This window comes from Manduca sexta, chromosome 25, assembly GCF_014839805.1.
Source record: "Manduca sexta isolate Smith_Timp_Sample1 chromosome 25, JHU_Msex_v1.0, whole genome shotgun sequence".
Lineage (NCBI taxonomy): Eukaryota > Metazoa > Arthropoda > Insecta > Lepidoptera > Sphingidae > Manduca > Manduca sexta.
In genome coordinates, this window is record NC_051139.1 from 9,847,710 (window position 1) to 9,871,936 (window position 24,227).

At 32.0% G+C, this 24,227-nt stretch overlaps 2 protein-coding genes across 4 annotated transcripts in view; one reads left to right on the top strand and one right to left on the bottom strand.

Annotated features, from left to right (window-relative positions):
• Window positions 1-18,343, top strand: part of LOC115451880 (major facilitator superfamily domain-containing protein 12) — a 62,233-nt gene extending 43,890 nt beyond the window's left edge. For 2 of the 3 annotated variants that reach the window (XM_030180392.2, XM_030180465.2), the window contains exons 3-11: window positions 13,391-13,557; window positions 14,253-14,336; window positions 14,573-14,795; window positions 14,896-15,007; window positions 15,380-15,606; window positions 16,185-16,371; window positions 16,796-16,907; window positions 17,269-17,419; window positions 17,678-18,343. In XM_030180392.2, the coding sequence (XP_030036252.1) occupies window positions 13,391-13,557; window positions 14,253-14,336; window positions 14,573-14,795; window positions 14,896-15,007; window positions 15,380-15,606; window positions 16,185-16,371; window positions 16,796-16,907; window positions 17,269-17,419; window positions 17,678-17,822 (1,408 nt within the window). In that variant the 3' untranslated portion in view covers window positions 17,823-18,343. Of the gene's footprint in view, window positions 1-12,381; window positions 12,731-13,390; window positions 13,558-14,252; window positions 14,337-14,572; window positions 14,796-14,895; window positions 15,008-15,379; window positions 15,607-16,184; window positions 16,372-16,795; window positions 16,908-17,268; window positions 17,420-17,677 lie in introns of those variants that run through there. The other variant, XM_030180319.2, reaches the window with a different exon arrangement.
• A 721-nt stretch (window positions 18,344-19,064) lies between these two features.
• LOC115451791 lies at window positions 19,065-21,452 on the bottom strand. The gene is made up of 2 exons (XM_030180203.2): window positions 21,178-21,452; window positions 19,065-20,824 (listed from the first exon to the last, which is right to left on the bottom strand). Exon 2 carries the CDS (start codon window positions 20,817-20,819, stop codon window positions 19,071-19,073), a length of 1,749 nt encoding a protein of 582 aa, XP_030036063.1. The 5' UTR covers window positions 20,820-20,824; window positions 21,178-21,452; the 3' UTR covers window positions 19,065-19,070.
• Between the last annotated feature and the right edge of the window lie 2,775 nt (window positions 21,453-24,227).

The following is a 24,227-nucleotide window of genomic DNA, read 5'->3' on the forward strand; positions in this document are numbered from 1 at the left end:
GTTATGTAAAGAAATAACAACAGTATAATCCTCGTACTCCGTCGCACACAGCCCTGATTTATCACCCGTATTACAACTTTACCTAGCCCAAACATCACTACGAATTATTAATTCATACATCCCGTATGAATTGTATTGAAGTACAATACAGGGGCAAATATCGTTCCCAACTCATATTTATACGTAACAAAGTTAGTTATACTCGTAGATCGGTGTTAAAGATTCATTAAGGTTCAGATTAATTGGTATGCAAGTAGGAAATGAGAACAAACAGTGTATTGTTTAAAGGGCACCACGGACAGCCTACTTCGATACTAATGTACTCACCCACACTGAAGTTGGTGTTTAACAACCGCTCGCGAAACTTCTATGAAGGCGAAGGTAAATGGAACGCGCTATTGTTTCGCCTCTGGATCTTTGTTCACTTAAATGTAAAAACTTTAGACATAATTGCAGAATCACACAGACTAGTATCCAAAATCCTTTGTCCTTTAATCTTCTAAAGTCTTCCTTAAATACCCAAATCTTATTCTAAGAACAATAAAATCAGGACGCACATTTTATGAAGAAAAAATATTTTTAACAATTTTGGTTGGTTCTTCATAGTAGTTCTCTATTTGATGTAAATGTTGCGTATGGTTTTATCAGATTTTTTTATAAATTGATTCATTTTTAATTTGAACTCGTTATCCTTAAATGGTGATTCAGAAGCATGTGTGGATACTAGGTTGGTGCGTACAAGTCATAGATAATGTTCATCTCATTCAGTGCCGGTCAACCGTGCTAGCTTATATGTAATTAATAATTTTCTTATTCAAGACGGCATATTCTCACAACAGTCTGTATTTAATGCTATGAAGCAAATATACTTTTATCTCAAAAGCAAGGTTATTCAAATGTTTTTTACAATGCAAGAACTTGATGTGAAACATCATTGAACTGTGCAATTTAATTCGCTGTGTTTATCGCAAGCCACCGGTATCTGTAGTCAGTGAACTGTGTAATAGGAGCAGATAAAATATTCACTGACAGACCATCCAGCTTGGGGATTACGTCGTTTTATGTGCACAATGCTGGAGTTTAATCAACGTCTAGAGATGTCGAATGTTCACTGTAAAACTGTTGGCCTTAGAACGCCGGCACGGGTGTGTCTAGCTTTCACTTTTTCCCGAGGGCCGTGACATTCATATTACAAAAGTTAAATATTATGTTAACCTGATTCGTCTGAACCTCATATAAGCAAACTGATGGCATTTATACATAACTTCAAGCCTTTATACCTAGAGTTGAACAGAAATAAATTTAGTACAAAATCTGATGAACTAGCTTCTGCATTGACGGCATCCGTTGTTTTATATATCTATTGGTGTACCGTAAAAAATAATAAAGAATCCATGTTCATATAAACGTAACGTAATGTAATCGCAATAGTACAAAATCATGCTAGTTTCTAAATAATAAATTTTACCTACTATTTGACAATTAACTTGCTCGTCGAAACAGGGAATGCTTACAATAGGTAAAGTCCTTACTAATAAGCAACCAGCCTAACTTTTTACTTACATTAAGTCATAACGAGAGAATATAAAAATCATCTACAGCATGAAATATTCGAGAGATAAAAGACAAATACTCAACTGGAGGCTTGGTGTCATGCTGCCAGTCAACTATACAGAATTACTCAAATCCCGTTACAATATATTTTAATTATAAAATACTGTGCTGACCCAGACCGAGCTTAAAGAAGTGCGAATAATGGACTGATGATCCGCCATTAATATGATTGGTTCATAATGTCAGTACCGAGATGAAGACATAATGTGTTATTGTGTTGATTGTTAAAATTCAAGGCGCGTGCACCAAATGAAGGTAATGGATGTATTTGCGTGATTCTTTTTAGGTCATGCTATTGACGTGTGTATACATATAATAACAGGTACTGAGCTGCGTAACCTTCAATCTTGAAGCAGCGGGTTCTCTATGATGATCGGTAACAATATATATGTATTTTTAAATCTTGAGTACAGTAATACCGGAGTATACAGCAATATCTGCAGTGTAAGTTCGAAAACTTACGCTGTAGATGGGACCTCACGATGTCCGCGTAAGTCGAGGCGCTTTAATTTTTGTGATATCATTTCAAGATTTTCTCTCTTATTTGATGAAACAATGAGATCTGTTTCGTTTGGATTACATAGTAGAACCGTCCAAGTGAATTGGCCAAAAACTGAATTGGAAGAGATTTGAAAACCGCGTAACTCCAGGTTCGTAAGTCGGGGTAGCGTATTTGAGGTATAACTGTATCTGAATTATCCAAAAAATATCACAGAATATACAAAGCACAACCAATGCAAGTCGTACAGTACTATAAAACGCAAGCTCACACCTTTATCAAATATCCCCGAAGGAATAGGCAAGCGTGTAACTCGTGCATCCACGGTTCGGCGAGTTTATTTTTGCCCTATGTGTGTGAGAAGTGGCAAACTAATCTCCGTATCGAGCACAAATTATACTCATTGATGATTCATGGGCTATCGAGCCGTTGGATCAAATTTCTGGCAAATTTTCACTCCTCTACATAAGAATTAAACAAAGCCTTCAAACCTTCCAATCGATTAATAAGACTATACAATATTTAAACTTTAACGTTCTTTCATATTATAATTAAATTATTTGTACAATTAGGAAATCGAACAAATTATTTTCTTTATGAAATTTGAAAATTATTTCTCGACATTTAATACTTTAAAAAAAATTATAATATGTCAGGAGCTGTAATATTATACAATTTTATACACCTAAGTAAGCGTTATGACTCTCTCGATATAAGTTAGCAAACAATGGCAGGGAAAACGGAAATGCTAACCACATTAAGCCATGCTAAATCATGAATGACACCCAAATTGGGACTTATCGTGATTTCTATCATACTTTAGAATATTCTGCGGTGGCACCATAAAACTCGTAAATAGCTAAAAACAAAATCATTATGGCCCCTCAGTTTTTATTCTACCTGGACATATTTGAGTGTCGCACGCGTGATCATACCGCACTTATGAAATATTGATGCGTTCTAAACGAGTTTATAGACCGGCCGCATGTAACGGGGTCGGGTCGTACTAAAAATAAACATAAAAATTGTGTTAATCCTGCTCCTATAGCGTTTTTGCGGGGATCACGCGACAGTCGGCGTTGCTCGCGTCGACGATATTGCCTCCCTTAGATTATGACCTACATTGAATATTTTATCATCAATTTTTATGAGTAAGATATTTTGCTCTTCAACGTTGATTCTCTAAATATATGTATTAGACTAATAAAATTTTGTACGTTTATTTTACCTGCCGTTTAGGAGGGTACGCATCAATCTGGAAACTAATTTGCCTGTAAATTGTAGGGTGCGATGTTGTTTTAGTGAGGGGTGAGACTAGAATCATTAGCCGAGATTACCTTAAAACGTTATTCGACCTAACATTGGAGGGTGCAGAATAATCAAATTGTTATCACGGAGCCCCACGACTCGAGCCTTCTAGTTTGTTTAATGTAACATATATGCTAAGACACGCTCTACAGTTACATTTTCTACAGTCACTGTACTTATGGCAAACGCTTACTTTCACGGATATATAAACACGGAAATAAATGTTCATTCTTCATAATTTGGTATTATACGTATATATAAAAAAAAAATCATACATTACGTTATAGATATTCAAGTCATAAAGTTTTTTTAGGATAAATATTTTCCCGGAATAAAACTTAGCTGATAGCACTCAGGAGTAATGTAGCTTACTATTAGAGGAAAAACAATAAAAATCGGTTTAGAAGTTCCTGAGATTTGCGCGTTTAAATAAACAAGCAAACTCTTCAGCTTTATATATTAGCATAGATTATTCAATGCGAACTCTCCCTAAGTAGTTAAAATGTCTACAACGATAACTTTCCTGCCTACTATTAGTGTTTGCTCCATAAATAGTATTTAGGCTTTGCACATGATCTAAGCCCCAATAATTTACGCTGCCAGCTCCCACGTCGGCTGCAACTTGAAATCCAAATGATGCTAGAGGAACCCCGTAATTGCATTGTGAAAATAACATAAGAGGCCTTACAATTGGGTTATGTATTACTTATTAAATTATTGTTCGATACAAATGATTTTAATGCTTATATTATATCGCGTTAATTGGATTGAAAAGGAGTGATTTTTTAGTCTGTAATCAAGTAATCAATTTATATTGTCAATACCTATTATTTTTAAAATAGGTATAGAGCAAATAAAACATTATTGTTACACGACCTGCAAGTAGGAAATAGATGTATAATTGAACACTTTAAAATTTGCCGAATTGTTTAGCATAAATAAAAAATATATAATATACTCTACAAACTATTAATTTAATGTTAGTTTGTAAGCATTGGTATGATAAACGCTGGTAAGACTAATAAATAAAAATAAAAAAAAACAATTCCACAACTTAGGTAAGTAGCGACACCTACGAAATCTAACCCGAAGGTGTGAAGTAGTCCAGTAATTCTGCTTCTTTTACATTTTTAATTATAATTAACGAAAACAAATGAATTTTGAAGTAGTCAAGCGAATCGTATTAGTAATTTTGTTAACAATAAAGCATATTCTTTCAAACTCTCAACGACAGCTAGATATAATTACCAAAACATGTCAATGGTAATGATTTAGCCCACATAAATCTCGTTCATAAATCCTAACAATTGGTATCTAATAAATATTTATATCGTAGACCTAAATACATATTAGTGTCAAGTGCTATAAATTAGCGTGTCCTCCTACGCTTACGTGTAACACGTAGTCACAAACAGACTACAACATGACAATCTACTCGGATCATGGCGGGCATTGTTATGGCTTAGTATGTTGAATATGAATTCAACTTGAGCTTATAGAGTATAGCTGTTGTTAGTATTTGTTATTGTTACATATGTCGTTTTTGTGGTTCTAATTAGTGTCATTTAACTGAATAGTACGCCAAGTTCTTTTAGGTTATGACTGTTTATGTAACGGCGGTGTTACCGCGGTGATTTGGCTAACGTCAAAACATGTGAATATTAAAATTACTCAAAAAGTATACTTAAATTAAAATTTTATTATTTCCTAAGGTTAGAAGTTCCGGCCTGATGCGTCATATAAAAATGTATACTTTGCATATAGAGAAGTTAAATAATAGCATAAAAATCAGAGCACTGGTAATTGCTGGGCGGGTAAACCGGTGGTTTTTAAGTTTTAATCAAGAACATCACAATACCACAATTCTTAGTACTTATAAAGAATATGTTTCAAGTTATTTGTTGTAAATTCTGATATCTGTTTACTTATGACTGAACATCGTCAGTGTCGTACTAAAATTTAATTCTACAATTCCTCATATTCATTATTTAGCTATAGTTCCTGTGCCTTATAGTAATGTCAGTCAGTACCTAATCAGTCTTGATAAAAATGAATATGATCTAAAATAATTACAAACGAATAATAATCTTAGTGTAACGAATCTACCCGCATAGTAATAAACAAAACGACTGTTGAACAATAGTGTCGAAAAACAAACGTAAAAACATAACACACACAATCACAGCCTCAACACTGGTTTCAAACCAGCTTTCTCTGTACTTTGAACGGTGTCGGAGCAGGGACCCCGCAGAGCGACAACTTATCCTAATAAATATTGTGTTTATTTATTCAAATGTAGCAACACTGAAAGGTTTGTAACAGTTTTAGTGCTTTATTTAGCCCAAGTTATGTTTGTTGATTACAAAATATATTTATGTCTCAAGTAAATGTTGATTCTTGCGAAAACATATCCTGGTTTCATAAAAAAATCACGTACGGTTTTATTTCACGTCATGTTAAATAGAAAAAACAGTTTTTTGTAGGAACAAAATTAAGATGTTATTTATTTATGATATTAATTAACTTTCATTTTTAGAAATAAAACATGTTGATTACTTATGTAATCATTATATAATCACGTGTCTGTAATATTAAATTGACATATGGAAACACAAAGTCAAAAACCTACATCTTAAATGAAAGGTGTAGCTCGGAGCTCCACTTGAATAATGAGAAGTGAGTGTCACCTTAACAGTTTTTCTCCGAACCAGTTTGAAAGTACTTATCGATTAAAACGTGTTGACCTTATAACGACACGAGAGTTCGTGTAATGGAATTATTATTTTAACACGCTGCGCTTGTCATGTTATGTTACAGCCAGTTATTTAAATATATCGTCGGATTTCCAGTTAACGAGGAAAAAGAGACCGATAATTCATTAAACTTAATATTGTCTATATGAAACGCACAGAAAATTTAATACTACAAAATACACTTAATTATAAAAAAATATATATTTGGTTTATAAAGGAAAATGAAAAATATGATTATGATACAAACATATACGACATTCATTCTTTAATCAGTGATGGACACTGCGTGAAATAAAATATTTTTTACTTACTGTATAATATTTTTCGAGGCGATCTACTGTCAAAGCGATAAATCTTTTAAGCAAAGAAAATCGTGACCGCGATTCATTATCATTTCTCAGTCTCGTAGGCCGAGGGTGGCTACGCTAGATACGCCGGGCTGCGCAACCCTTCTAATCCAATCGTCACACGAGCTGGGGTCCCCAGCGAATATACAATCACTACCAAAAACCTCAAAGTACTCTCCCTTAGTCCATATAAGTATACATATAAGACCATCGTAAGTAGTTCTGAATAGAGATCTGGATCGAAGCCAAAAGCTGCCATTACTTTGGGTAGTTAGTCTGCGACAGCCCTTATTAGAACCACACAACACCTAACAATATCAAACAATATATAAATTAAACGACCTCGTGTGACAAGGACTACGTATTTAACAGGACAATGTCCCGTGTCCTCAATTCAGACAGGTTGGCAAGGTCAATAGGATCATGACATAATGAAAGGAAATATGAAAATACTGCAATGAAGCTGTCACAGTAATCAAATGCTAAGAGTATGTCGCACCAAGTGTGGTGTGGGTTCCGCTATAAATAAAACCTATTGTTACTATATAAATGTTGTTCCTAACTATATTTATCTTTACTATGTTTAAAATCTATGGTTACTGTATTATTATAGTATTAGGTAATGTTGTCGCATAAAACGCGTTTTATAAATAAGATCTAAATGTGAACGAATAAATTCAATGTAATTTGGCTTTATTTGAAGCTTAAGCATAACAAATGTAATAGATAAAATATTATAACTTTACAAAGTGGAAAATATTACTAAGTAGACTGTTTAATATAATAAAATAAGACCTAAATAAAAGTAAATGTGCATTAAAGTATAACTTATTTTACTAGTATTTAAGCACCCTGTATACTATCGTATAAACACTGATTACAACGAGCACCTCGTAAATGAGGACGACATGAAATAAATTTTAATTACTATTAGTGCAGCTATATCAATTAATGTTGGATTTAATTATCATGACTGCAATGGTCTACGACTGTCTAGGCAGGCAGAGTAGGCAGCGACCGGTTGGGCTGTAAATCACTGGGTATAGTTCGGTGCCAGCAGAGCTCGACCGCAGGGCTGTCACGTCCTATAATTTTATAAAAAAATATACATAGTATATTTATATTCTAGAAATAAATCAGTATCCTAGGTGCATTTCAACGCACTTCGAAATACTTACTTAAATGAGTAACGATCGTATCTTAAACATTTACTTTGCTTGTCTTTAATAAAGTGTGTAAATTTGTAAATACATTAATTTTAAATGTTGTTGATACATATTTTTTGGTGATTTTTTATTAAATCCTGTCACATAATTATCAACCCTAGACATAGGGCAGCCCAATGCGCAGTCGATTGTGACCGATGGTAATCGATTTATTTTTAACGGACTCGCAATTTCGACAAAGAAATGTCGTCAAATATTTCAGTTTTGATTTAAAACGGGGTTCGTATGAATCACGCGTAAAAAATATTTTATTTTTAAATAAAACGTTTTGAAATTGCACAACCATACCTACTTATTGACCATAGTCTTTAGCTTATATTCACCTTCAAAATATTATGATTATGCAGTCAATAAGATATAAATCTATGCGATTTAAGTAGTCAGTTTGAGACTAATAACAATTTTTATGACATTTTAAATAAGCTATTTCCGTCAAAACACATTTATTTTTGGATACAGACAGTAAGAAGTTATCACTATTGAAAATAATATTATGAACTAAGAATTTATAATATATTATTGCGTGTGCATCCCGCAATATACGAAAATTTACATATTTTTTCGAATAGAGAACTCAATGATAGTTAAAAAAGAAAACAAAATTAAGTATCTAAACTTTCTTTATTTATGAATCTTTGGGATTGTCAATATTATATTATTATAAAAAGAACTTGTCGTGGAACTATAAGTCTAAGATATTTTTAGCTTCGTATAAATCTCTACAGAACTATTAAGTACCATTTCATTAATCATGGTAAAAATTCTCTTCGCCACCTAGTTATAATTTGCAGTACTTACTTAAAACATATTAGGTATTTGTTTCTACTGCCATCTGTTATCTTATAGGTGTATTACTTTAATCACACGTCGTATGACATAAAACAATAATGCTACAATTAGAATGGCTTTTCAGTTGCGATTCATAGATGGCGTTAACAGTAACAGTTAAAATGAGTACAGTGCAGATAGAGCAAAATAATAGAGCAAATTTATAAGTATATCACCGAGTAGAAATCACAACATGATGCTTTTGTAATAAAAGTAGTTACAACAAGCAATATGGATCCAGGAATTTACAGTTTTGATAGCTATATATTATTGAAAATTACAATTGAAATACCGACGTCTACAAGTCGTTTCCATTACAATTAATATTTTAATGTATTCTCAATTATGTATTTGTATACAAAAAATGTATATTATTGGAAAATGATTTTCGGAAACACTAAAAATTATTAAGTAACGGCTTATCTGTGGCCATAGCAAATCTAATGTCCATGTCTAACGACACAATGGGCACTTACCATCTGGTGATCACTCTGTGTCCAAGCACACTGGTTATCTTCGACAATAATACTGAAAACTCCACCATCATCGCTATTTAGAACGGCGTGCGCAGAATAGTATTTTATCGAATATGTTGAATTTATGAGTTATTTACCTGCGGCGGCGTCGTGTGACGGGTCGGCCACTTCCCTGTAATATGGTTGAGGAGGCCGATGGCTGGCACATGCGTCATACTCATGAATGGGTGCTGCTTGTGTGGACTGTTCTGACCATTTCGCTTACAATTTCTAATTTCTAATTGCTAGAGGTGCTGGGAGGAAATAATTATAAGGATAATAGAGAAATTTCATGATTCATGAGAGGGTTGTGCAGTCATACAAAATTTAAATTAATTTATTCCTTATTTCACGAGCCTATAAATGAACTGCTCCAAACTTTTTTAAACTTTCTTTTTTTTTCTCTTCTCACTTTATCATGTACTGTAGTCTATACCCTAAACTGATTGAAAATAACAACACCAGAGTTTCTTGCCCGTTCTTCTCTGGTGAAAACTGCTTTCCGAACTGGTGGTAGAGTTAATATTGACGGAATCTAAATAATGTATAACATTTTACAGATTCAAATAAATCATTTCATTTCATATGAAATAAAGTAGGTATTTTTTATAAATATACTTATACATATTATGGCCATATATCTAGAAATATTAAACTCGTATGCAGATATCATTCTAATATTTACAGATTTCAAGCTTAACCTACTTACAATATTCATAGATTAAGTCAATGGCAGTGAGGCATGTAGTGCGGGTGAAATGGTAACTTAATACACGCGGAAGCCACTAAACCGAATCACCTATTTAACAGTTAACACTACGATCAATATGCGATTATGTAAATTTTTTAAATATTTTATACAGTATTCAGTGTAGAAAATTTATTTCTCCGATGCGAAAAAGGGCTCCTTGGATAGAAATTATTTTTGATAAATTTCCTTCTATGCTAACTTTTGCTCGATCCCATAAACTATATTGTATAAGTAGGTATAAATAGTTTTTATACAGAATATTACACAGTAAGTCGTTAATTTCTGCCAAAACGTAGCATTAAATAAATAAAAAAAAAACGTTCTCGACGGCTTTATAGACTTGCATAATTTTTTACGCTCTTTCCACGCCGAATGAAAATGAGTTATAGCATTTCACTTTGTCAACCTAATCTAGGACTCAAGGCGTTTTATCGTCAACAAATAACACTCCGCCAAATTCAAGTCGGTTCAGATCAATTTTCGCTTTTAATGCCAAAATGAATGTATTTAAATTTTTGTAAGGTCTCAATTCATTTTATTGTTTTTGAAGTAAAAATGAATAAGTATCGAATTACAGAAATAAATCACTAAAAAAGCTTTAGTATTACAACAGACTTATACATATATTTCTGTAAATAAATAAATAAATGCTACTGTATCGTCGACATTATCAAGTAGGCGTAGTGTTTATTGCTGGTATCGAAATAGTACAAATCATTTTAATTTATATTGAAAATGTTTACTCATCCTAGTATTAAAACACACGAAACATTAACTTTATCATAATATCTGGAATAAAAAAACATATTGTCATGATACTTGACAAAAATTACATGAATATTATAGGAAAACGATGACAGAAATAAGAGAAAAAAAACACATTCGACATCTAAGAGAGGATACAGTAACTCTCCTCACTCATAGAGTCCATGCGTAGGGAATGTAGAGGTATATGGCCACAGTCCAATTCAACCTCTCCCAATAGGTATTTTTACATATATTTTTGTATATTAACATACACAGTCTTGGGTCCAATTTATTAATACTTACAGACTAATGGTGAGAGTATCAGAAAACTATGATATTCTTAGCGATCTCAAATACTATACATATTATGTTTCAACGCGGGAATAAAAGCCAGAAACCCTTTTGTTTCACGCCCGAATCTCGTAGGCTATGCCTAAAGGCTATAAATGATTTGTTTCTATGTAAAGAAGCGATATTAGGATATCACCACCTAACCATACAAGCAGTAAACCTATGCGAGCAGCATTTAAGGGACGTTTGTCGTCGATCAATTGTCGATCGGGTGTAGGCTTTCTTGTCTTACTTCTCACAAATATTACAAATGCGAAATTAGTGACAATGCTTGAATGTTTTTAGTATACTCAGAAATAGCTGAACGTATTTGGCACATACATAGACCATGTCCTGAATAAACATATAGGCTACATTTTGAGTGGGTAACGTACTTCCGTAGGATATAATTGAATTTTTTATCTGATTTTATTGTTAATGGTTTTCATTTGGGTGAAACCGCGTACAACACCTAATGAGACTATAAAACATGCTAAGTGAGAAAATAGACCCAACATAGCAGCAGTAGTTCCAATTCTTTGTCTTCTAATTTTTTGGACGAGTATCAATTGGCTTTTAAGGATGACGTTAAATTAGGGTGAGGACGGTTGAAATCAAAGAGTTCTAAGAATTAATAGAGCAGACATTGGAAAAAATAATTCAAAGAATTTGCGGTTATGCAATGGTTATTCAATCTACAGTAAAACATCAATACGTCAATGTAAAATATTTCATATTTTTTCTATTTTACACGTTTTTTCACGCGGACATTTCAATTAAGAAAAAAACTTATTAGGTAACAATTCGTACCTAATATATTTTACAGCACAATTTTTTTCCTGATGTCCAGTCTATAACTAACTATACTATTTAATGTCTATGGTTGAAACGTATTTTTAAATACCTAATTTACTATTACGCAAAGATACTATGAATATGGAAAATATTTTATAACAGAACATAATAATATTTAAACTACCTTTCTTTACAATGAATCAAAGCATGGCAAGGATACTTATATCTTTAAATATAAGTACTCTTTTCAATTGAACAATGGATAACATTTGTTCAGTTGTTAATTATAATATTATTCAAGAGGCAGACCTCAATATTTTTTGCCATATTTACTTATATCCAGTACGTAACAAAGTTATAGTAACTAATTGTTTAAAGACGATGACTCTGAATGATAAATTCGCCTTTTGTTACACCAATTTTGATTATTATTGTGCCGAGTATATTTTTTGAAATTAATATAAAGTAATGCGTCTCTACATACTTATTTAATTATGTAATATACATCTATTGTTTATTATATTATGTAGCTTAGTAGCTATATTATGATATTTTTCAGTCTTTGTATCAACATCAGTTAACGCAATTAGGATTCAATAACCTATTCACTCAATTACAGTTTAGCCACTGAAGCAACGAGATCCGTCTAATACCTATATAGATAGCGGTCCAATTTTACACTAAGTGCAGGGATAGAATTCATACAAGTTGAAATGTTCGTACAAGGCACACGTGCGCCTCCGGTACCGCATTTGTATTACAAACAACAATAACTAAACCTGTACATATTTATTTGCACAAATGTGACAGTGAAGTAAAATAAGCATTTTATGGTGCTACAATTCGTGACACATAATCGTATGAGTAACAACTGTTATTAATTTCTCCGCAACGATATTGTTCATGAGAAAAAGGCAATTTTCAAAACAAAATGAGTGCAAAGTACGGTGCTACGGATTCAAATGGGAAAATCACAGAAGATAAGGAAATAACAGCGGATACGGATGTAAAATTAAGGTAATGCCGGAAAAGTTAGTAATGTTCAGTATCCCGTGCTATGCGAATTCACTAACCTACGTACAATTTATCCAATTTGCGACAATCGCGGTAGAATTAGAACACAAAATGAAAAATTGTATGCGGTAAAACCTCTTAAGATCGTTTCTTTCCGCAGCCATTTCGATTTTATGATGCATTGTGAGTTTATTGCTATATGGTTTTTGGAAAACCATGTGTCCACATTTGTTGAAAATTATCTTTTCATATGAATGGGTTAATAAATCGAAACATGTGAAAAAATATAAATAAGTTTTTGTTAAATCAATGTGAATAAAACTTTATAATTATGGGGTAGTCTAATGCTAATGTATAAAGCATGTCGAACTAAAATCATCGAAGTAAAATTATAATATGTATGTTAATATATTATCGAACCTTTAAAATTCATTACTTTTACAGGGTCTATTTCTCACAGTTTTAAACTAAGAGAATTCCGTTTCATTCATTTGATGTTATTTTTGAAACAAAGAAATTAATTCAGTTTTTTGGCTCTTGACTAACTACGATGCATTTTGCATATGATGCCGGTGCCAGACATCTTATGCTATCTAATTTAGTGTACTTATGAAACATCTAATATTACCAATATTGACCAAATGCGTTTTAACCCTTGTGCAGTGTTCCGCTGAAGCTGAGATGGTGGCGTTTCAGCCAAAATGTGCTCTATGGGCTGGGGCACGTTTACAACGATCTCTGCGCCGCCATGTGGTTCTCCTATATGATGCTGTTCTTCCAAGCGGTACTGGACATGAGGGCCGCTGTCGCCGGAACTATGCTACTTTTAGGTACAGTACATAAATATGTTTAAGTATGTTGAATTTGAACTCTTTACCAGAAAAATATGGAATAAAGCTGGGTTTAACCATGATTGGGATAATTGTAGGATAAATAATGGTTGTACTCAATGGACATCACACAAGTTTACATTACTTTTGATTACATCCCAACTCCCGTCAGAATAAAGAAATAGCTCTACCTAGCGTCGCTTTTTCGGTTATCAGCCATCACTGTACTTATAACACCAACAAAAATTGATGCAAAACAAGAAAGATAGTAACCTAATAAAGCTATTGGTTAGATTACTGTACCTAATAATTTACTCTACATAATGAGGTGTAATAAAAGTCTTTAAAGTCTAAAAATATATATCCGTTAATAGCCTTGAGATAACGTTTATCTTATAGATCACTGTCACCCATGAATGAAGCATACAATGGCTAGAAAACTATAATAGTCTGCAGCATTTCTTGATCGGCCCTGTGGCTATGCATTATCTGTTTAACAATGATACGTCGTTGCGACTTCCTACTTACTTGCACAATAACATAATGTGCGTGCGGACGTGCGTACCACACACGCAAAAGATGAAAGACTTTTACTATGTAACGGTAAATGAAACAATTTACACCTTGAGACTTTGTTACGGTGTATTAATTAGCATATATATTAATAATTATCATTATTTTTATTTACCTTTCAGGACAAGTTGTAGATGCGCTCGCCACACCAGTCGTAGGATTATTCGCCGATAGATTTGGAACAAAAAAAGCGTGGCATTTAATTGGTACGTAATAATATTAAAATGAGGAATTCGTTTTGAATGCGTAGTAATTTCTATAATTATTATTTATATCCATTTACAATAAATAATAAAGTTTTTAAATATTAAAATTTCATCCAAAATTTTAATATTTAAAATCACAACAACCACAAGGTTGGTACCAAATGCCCTATCCAGTACGCCTGCCGGCTGCTGTTGTCAGTGGACTAACATTCACAATTAGAACATTCATTTTTCAGGATGCATATTAGTGACGGCTACATTCCCTTTGCTATTCGTAAGATGCTGGGGTTGCTGGCTCACGGCCGACCCAGACTACTTGTTGTGGTGGATGCCCTTATACTACGCCATCCTCATAGTTTTTTTCCAGATAGGCTGGGCAATTGTGCAAATTTCGCACCTCGCTATGATCCCGTCGATATCAGATAACCTGCAAGTCCGATCTGAACTAACGTCTATAAGGTAAAACGAAATGCGAGTAATACCTAACCTACTCGTAACTAAACGTATCGGTTTACGTTCGTACTTAGTAGGTATATCAAGTTCAAACTTTCTTTTTCAGATATATGGCTTCTGTGATGTCGAGTTTGACTGTTTATCTCATAACTTGGGTCGTATTAAGGGCGACGAACTATAGTACTTTCATCGGGCCTACAGATGATTATAAATTTAGGGTAAATTAATTACATGTATTAAAAGAAACACAATGCATATAAATAGTCACATTCTACTAGAACATGAAATTTTGGTTATAATAAGATAGATCTGTATTTTAAATTATTAATTGTAACCAAATTAAAGAAATCTACTTATTTATATACCTACTTAATTTCCTTATCTCTACATTATTCGCTATATTAACTAAAAAATAACAATGACGCACCAGTAATAAGAAATGGAACGAATCTGTTTTTTGAATTTTTTGTCTGTTCGTCCGCTTGTAAGCGCATGAAACAAAAACCAACTAACTATTATTACAATAATAACATAATTCTTATGGTGCAATGGACATACATAGGTACTTATAAATAATAAATTTATTTCAGGATGTTTCACTAATAATCTCAGGCATTGGCGTAGTAACGTTCACGATATTTCATATATTCTTTAAATTAAGATCACCGAACGATAATAAATTAAATGGGCTACCGGCTGCTGTAAATTCTACCGCATCTCTACACACAAACGAAGAAGGAGAATCCTTGAAAGTGGTAGCAAAATCGAAAATTATGTATTTTTTGCGAATGCCGCTATTATATCAAACTAGTTTATTGTGAGTAGTTTACTGGTTTTATAAATATTCACTAAAAATTAGATTACTAGCACGCATTTATTATAATGCATCGAAAGTTTGTTAGACCTAAAACTTATGTTGAAAAATGTAGTAAAAAATATTTTGTCATTCATTTATGTACCTAAATATTATATTTTATAGTTTTGTAGGTATAATATACCTACCATTAGTAGGAACCTCGTCGGTCAGTCGATATCAAATTCTCAATTATTTACCATGCTTGATCCTCATCACACTTGTAGTGAGTGTAATCATTCAACTTTTCGATTAAATAGTAGCAACGTGTAATTATAATGCTAAATGCTAGGTGATATATTTTTTCTACTTAAATTTCCGATTAGAAAAGTCCATATTATTACCTATTAACCTCAGATTAACATATTATTTTTATTTCTATTCACGGCCTTGTAAGGGTAATCAAACTGATCACTATTTTAACAATAAATAATTCCAGAGATTCCATATAATGTTGGAGATAATTGTTCAAGTTTCAGAAAAGTCACTGATTAGATTAAGTGCTAATAAAAATTTAATTTAATCTTTAATAACCTTTTTAGGTACGTTTTTTCTCGACTTTACTGGGCTCTAAGTCTTGTGTACGTCCCGTTGTTCTTAGAGGAACGGCTATCGGTCAACCCCAGCGCAGGATCTGAGTTAGTTGCGAGCGTGCCTTTAGTTCTCTACATATCTTCATTCTTTTTCTCATTACTTCTTAAAAGCAAGATTCACAACTGTGGCCATCAGGTAATAATTTTAAACATCTATAGATATTTTTACATACCTACAATATACATAGTCTTAATATCTAAGAAAATAGATGTATGTTGAAAACAATAAAACATGTCTCTAGAACTATAGTTTATATTCAGTGTAACTTTTAAATACATATATTGAGCTTATCATACTATAAAATGTTACATTTTTAATTGTATTAAGATAATACTTGTATCAGACCTTATTCTTATTACGTATTTAGGAATACTAACATAGACATACTCACTTTAATTATAGTATTTAGGTATTCAACTTTAAGGAAAATAAGAAGTTTCAGGTGCCAAAAAATATGTATAATACCTTTCTAGTTTCAATAATTCATTTGGGATTCAGTTACCCCGTTTTAATGCTAATATCCATGAACACATCAATAATAAAAGCTCTACATTTACAGATGGCGTATTTAATAGGAAGTTTCATGAGTCTAGTTAGCAGTTTGTGGATAGCATTGGCTATAGATCCACATGCTAATATTGTACAAATATATTTGGTGGCAACACTAATAGGTATGTATGGAAATCGGTGCCAATGTCTAACACAGGTATTTTAATACAAATTCTTATACCCAATGATGAACCACGGTTGCCTGATTTTAATAGCTACGACAGTCCATATTAGCAATATAACCTACTAGGTTTTGGTATTCTTGTTCTTTGCATGCAATGTCCTCATGACCAGAATACAAGAGTGCTATCAATGTACTTGGCCGCAAGAACAAACTAAGCAAGACGTAGAGATGTCAAGCAAATGGCCTCATATGTAATTTAGGAACGACTTACTCTTGGGTGTTAATTTATTCTGCTAGGCATCCTGAATCTTTACAATTTTGGACTATATTAATAACTATTGTTCTATTTCCATTTCCAGGTGCAGGAAGTTCAATAACACTAGTATCCAGCCTTTGTGTGACCGCGGATATGATTGGTCCACATTCACACCAAGGAGCTGCTATTTATTCCATAGTTACATTTGCAGACAAACTTGTGACTGGCATTGCGGTAGTCGCCATTGAAAATTAGTTCGTATACTTAACATCTTAAGATAACATATAATAGCTACAAGTCCTGCAGTTTGTAATTCCATATTATTTACAAACGGAAGGATTGCTCTTAAAGACCGTCCTGCTTAGCGAAATACCTAACTCGCTCTATGTCTATACTCTCCTGTCATACTTCACACAAGTCACGACTTAGTGCTTATTCTTTGTCACTAACAATAATAAAAACCTTTTTTACAATATCAGTATTGGTGTATAATGCATATCTTTTATTTACAGCAAATGTGAAGTGGAGTCTGATTGTCCTCAATACTACAGAGGTGTATTGACTTATGCGTGCGGAGGGAGTGCTGTGCTTGGGATCCTGTCATTGTCAATAACAAAGTTGACATACAAAAGTAAACCTCGCACACAGATCATGTAAAATAAATAGTTCCTAATTGAGTGTAGATACGTTCTATGAAACTAAAAATAAATCTTTGCGATATGATTTGAAATATAACGGGTGCAAGGAAAACACTCTCACAGACAAAATATACAAACTTAATAATATATTAACATAAAAACAATATGAATTTGCAAAGTTAAACACATAACTTTCTGTATGGGTATGTATGTACCTATTTCATAAGAGAGCAAAGTAAGCGTAAGTAGCGTGAGTAACTATAACCTATACAAGAGCTGCGGAGAAAATCCGTGGAGAAAACGAACACACATAGTACATAGTGGGCATGTGCGCAGCTTTTGGCTTTACTTACCTACTGAATGTTAAGCATCTTAACAAAATAGTATGTATAAATCAATATCCATAACCTGTGTTCAAATTTGCAAGAGATGCAACATTTTTACATAAAGTTCTAGCTGTTCTCTAAGAGAAAAATTCAAAGAAACAAATATAATAACAGTAGTATCACAATTCATTTTTTTCGCAAACTTACCCCCTTATTCATAGACGTTATTTATCTAAGGACGGAACATTGCTGTGATAACAAGTCTATTTCTCAGCTTTGTTTATCTGACAGCCAACAAAGTTAAATTGTATCTCAATATTAGCCAATCACAACGGCCTTATGTCTACGCACTGCGAAGGCTGCCATGCCGTCAGCACTAAGAAACCGACTTGTTATCATGGCAATGCTCCGTCCTTAGATAAAAAAACGTCTATGAATAAGGGGATTAATGTAAGTCCATAAAAACATTTAAAAAAAAAACCTAAAAGTTAGCGATATGCATACTTTAAATACTACAAACAAAACTAATCGAATTAATTAAAAATCTAGGTTCTAAAAGATAAGCAAACCTCCGGGTTACAACTTACAAGAAACATTAGGTACTTAGTAAAATAGTAGCATAATAGTGTTTTTTAGTGCAGCTTGTCAGGAATTATCAATACTGTAACTTCCAGAGCGTTCTTCTTGCACCCAGAATAATATATATTATTATGTTAACCCAGTATTGTTAATTTATTTTTCCAAAACGTCTTCAAATCCTTTAAAGCCATTTCCATATTTAACTTACAAACATAAACATCTGCAGCGGTTTACAAAGACCACAAGATAATTTTTTTGATGGGTCAATAAACTGTTGCATAAATATAGTAATTACAAATTATTATAATACATTCATGAGATATACTTTTGTATAAGTGAAAAATAATAAACAATTGTTGCGACTATAGTTGTTTTATTGGACTCAAGTAGAATATTTCAATGTATGGATCGTAATGATATCTGTACCTAGCGTTATCTGCCTTTGGCTGGATAACTGTATTTACATGATATTTACCGCATTTAGTAATTGTCTTGTTGAGAAGTCGCGTGTGTTTTAATTGTTCATTTTCAGATATAGGAGCTTCAATGTATAAATAATATAAATAATCACAGTTTTCTACTATACTACTAGCATCCGCTAAGGTACATAATCCAAGAAGTTTATCTTCAATAATATGAATATTTTCTAGAGTACTACATTTGCTTAATGATGTAACCAATGCATTAAAATCAATCTTCTTATCAATCAAACGAAAATTTTTCAAACATTGTGATAGATGTAAACTTCGAGATATAGGTAATGTACATGAAGATACAATCGTGGACTCAACATCCAATGTCTCCAAACTAATGCAACAACTAAACAAAATATTAAAAAAATCTATGCTATAGCGAACAATTCCAGTCAAACTTAGAAATGTTATTTTACGCAAATAATCACAGTCATTACTTAAAGCAGCAGCATTTCTTAAATGGTCTTGGAATACAATACTTAACATAAATTTGTCTTTTTGATAAAATAAAGAATCATAATTTAAAACAACATTTGGATGCGCCATTCTTCTCTTTGGAGCATGTGGGGCATGAATTTTCATGGTATCTTCATCTGCTTGTATTTTGGATAAAGTATAAAACCAATTGAGTTTTGAAGATACAGGTCCTGTATCTACAGAAAATTGTGCAGGGTAATACTGCTTTATTTCATCATACAATTTATTAAAAAAAGTATCATCAAACTTAGTACAATTTTTATTCCATAGCATTATGGAGACATTGCCAAAGAGCGGTTTCTCTAACTGATTAATAACTTTAGCTTCAATGTTAAAATGTTCATTAAAGAATGGTTTAAAGAGTGGTGAAGTAAAAACATTACAATTATTTATATGTAACCGTGTCGTCACAATAAATTCGTAATTCTTAAAATCTAAATGTGAGAAGAAAGGAATGGTGTTCAGATTTTGATAATACTGATTTTGTTCCCTCCAGTTTAAAATGCAAATATTACAATAATTAAATTGTAGGTTTTGTTGTAACTCTTCAAAGTTGAGAGGTATGTGGTTTGTAGTAAATGCATAATTACATTCTGATGCAGAAAACTTTAAAGCCTTTAAGTTACACTCAGATAGTATATACAAAGGCAGATTATCATTTAACAGATTGCCAGTAGAGCCGACAAAGTGGATTTTATCAAAATTTTTAAACATATTTTTACACTCCAGGATAAGATTATGTGAAATTTTTGTCATGCCAAGTTTTCCAAATACAAAGTTTAAACATATGCACTTAATTGTAGGACACAATTTGTAAATTTCCATGAAATCAATTATGGTTATATTAGTGTATGAGATATCTAAGGATTTTAGACACTTAAGCCTTTTTATAACTGACAGCAATGATGTTTTTGTCAAATCGTGAATACCGCTCATATTAAGTTCTTGCAAATGTCTTGATATGTCTTTAAAGAAATCCAACTTCAATGATCGAGCAGTTCCCATTGTGTTTCTACACATATTAAACTTTTTTACAACTCCATGCTGACTCAAAATTTGTCTTAAATATTTACAAGTATTATACACATTGTGCATTGACTTCGCATCCAATAGCCGTATGATAATAATTAAAACTTCTTCAGGTAGGTCTATGAAGTCCATGGTTTCTGCAAATACAATAAAAATTATATAAATTTTGCAGACCATTCTAAAATTCGCATTGTCTCACCTTTTATCTTGATACATAAGATAGGTATTGTTTTATAAATGATGTAAGATCAGGATTATGCAACTCTTATCAAAATAAACATTACTTTCTATGAACTAATTTATTTTTTATCCTCGATTTAATATCGCATATCTACCTTGAATTGAAAATAAAGGAAGAAATTGTGGAACAATACATTTTATACAAATTTTATTGAAATAGTCAAACATCATATTCTAAAAGAAATAAAATGTACTGCAGGAAAAAATGATATGTATACAAAGTATATAAAAACAATAAATTGTCTCATACCTGTACAATCGGTACTTTTCTTGATTAATTACTTAATTTAATTAAAATCGACCTAGGTTCAGGTAAGGGAACTTTGGTTGGTAATTTATGGATCTTAAGATAGATTTACATGATTTTTATTTATTTTACAAAAAAATTCATAACAGCTAGTTAATAAAAATGCTGAGCAAGAAAATGATTACAATTTTTTTTTATCCACCAGCTGGCTCTGAAAATTATTTTAATCGATTTGTAAACTATGTCAACCAGGCATCAACTGTCAAAGAGCAAAAGATTTCTTTTTTAAATTTATTGATAGCCATGGATACATAGTCCTTCAGCCGAAAAGATTTATTGGTTTTATAGGGATACCAGTGTTAACTATCAATTGACGACGGTTTTTCTACATAAGATTATAGTTTAAACCCTAGATAAAATAATGTAAAATAAAATGTAGTACTTATAAAAATGTATGTATGTATGTGGGTATACTTATATTACGTAGGTTTTATATTTTCAAATTATATTGGTCTTTTTTTTAATGTTCTCTCCACCGTCTCTCGTTGTGTACACAGGTACCTTCTTTAGTCTCTGCACTACCTAAAGCTTGACTGGTAGAGAATGCCTTCGGCATTAACTCCGCCTTTATATTTTATATATATATATATATATATATATATATATTGTAAATAAGTAATAATTAAAAAAAAATAAACTTATAATTACCCTATACATTTTTCCTAAATCCCTGTCTGTAATAATAGTAGTATAGGCAGGCTATACCAAATAAGGACATTTCGCCACAAAATAGGGTAAAATCTACAAAAATGAAGCTGCGATCACTACAGATTTCTTATATTCAATTTGCAACTCCGGTAACTTATTTTTTTGACTCATATTTCATATTAGTAATTACTCAGTGTAGTCAGATAAAAATATATGCCTTATAAAATAACTTGAAATAACATAAGATTTTATGTTTCCAAATATATACTTAGTTAAAACTTAGAATAAGTTTTATAGTTAAATTTTAACTCTAAATCTAAATCTAACTGTAAGAGTTAAAACATAAGGATGATCTGCTCTGAATATTGTATCCCATGTCAGTGCAAATAACCCATCGAATTTGGACGAAATTTTTTGATTTTGATCTCACTGTTTGTCCACAAACAAATTAGCATTCCGTAATAAATAAATAAAAACTAAATTAAACTTTTTCGTTTTCATAGAGTGACATTCTCAGATAAATTTCTTCCAATCTTCCGTTCGTAATGTAACTGTATACATCAAGTTTAGTTTATTTTATAATATTTGATTTTGGGTAAATATAAAAATTCAGACTAGAAAATTCTAATATTTTAAAATTCAGTATTAGATATTTCAACGCTAGATAGTGCAAAACCCTATCGATATTGGATAAAGTTATAAAATCACGGACTGTCTATGCTACAAATATTGTATATTTTCTATGGAGTACAGTTCTAAGTAATCAAGTCAAACAAGCGGATATTACGTTGTACTATGTACCTTTCCTGGCAACATTTAGATAGCGTAGTGATGTGCTTTACTTTTTCTATAAATATTAAAATGACAGCTACATTGTAATCATATCGATATATTACGACTTCCAAATGTAGGTATATTATGCATTATTAAACAGATAGACAATAATATAAACTGAAATAGCAAGTACAGCGAATTAAAACAGCAAGTAAAGACGTGTTTTAAAGTTATTGATTTTGTTACGATGTTTTATAAGTTAACTTTACTAATGTATAAACGTTAGGGGTCCTAATTACTAAAATTATTGTGTGAGTTACGCATTGCAGGTAATGTACTGTTAACTACTTTTGCGGTGTAGAAGCTGATGAAGAAACGGCTATGACACAAGAGGACGCATGTTTGCACCTCATATTGAAAAATGGTTGTCATTCGCAAATATATAGTTTTTTGAATTTTAATAGCATTGAAGGTGTTAAAAGTTTCTGGCATTCATGATATAAGACTTATGGTCCTAGCGTATGTGTAAATTATAATACGTTGACATAATATCAGAAAGTCAGCATGTGGTTCTCTTATGTAATTCACTTGCATAGTTCATAGGAAATTAATGGAAATTTAAAACATTACCATTCCTATACAATTTTGCGTTCTTACCAAAATGTTTGTATTCGCAATAATAAAACAAAGGGATTTCTTTACTCAAACAAAGAAAAATAAATCAATTAAACTTAACATGTATAAGCGATTTAAAGTTTTGATTTTGTTCTGCTACTTTTGTGGCTAACTATACGTAATAAAATATATATGATGCCCCGTTGTAAGTAATAGATATATATGTCCTAAGCCGCGCATAGTTTTAAATGTACTCGCTGATAAGGTCGGAAGCGCCAAAGGGGGGGATGAATGATATTATGAGCAAGTACCCGAATGCCAGCGTGTAAGATCAAGGGATCGGTTATCAGTATTAGTTGAATGCGGTTTGCTATAAGCTACCACCAAAACTTCAGTTTGTTGCCACTTTTAAATTCTGAAAAGCCTTAAAGAATCGTGAGTACTATTTTTCTTAACTGTAATCTAGTTGTTTTTTTCAATTCATATACCATTGATAAAGAATACTTTGAAATATATATACATAACATTTTATTTTATAAAATAAGACAAAAAAACAAGAATAAAAATAATAGTACTAGAATAAAAACCACAAGTAAAAAATTATGTAATTCAATTAATCGTGATTCGTTATTTGATGTTTTAATGTAGAATATTAATGCAGAGTGTTTTTCGTTGTAGAAATAGTGGTCATCCAGTGGTTAAATTTCGACAGTTGAATTTAATATAATACTTGTAACGCATATTATACAAAAAAAATATTTTCTGCAGTCCATTTTGTATGAACTAAACAACTTATGCCAAATGTTCCTCTCCTCCGTGCGCATAATGTGCAAAGGGTACAAAGTTTATTCTTCTAATATGGGTTAATATATAGATATATAGTATGATAAATTTACTCGATGTCGATAATGGTAAAAGATGTCCAACACTAGTAAAATTTCGCCAGGGAGCTGGCA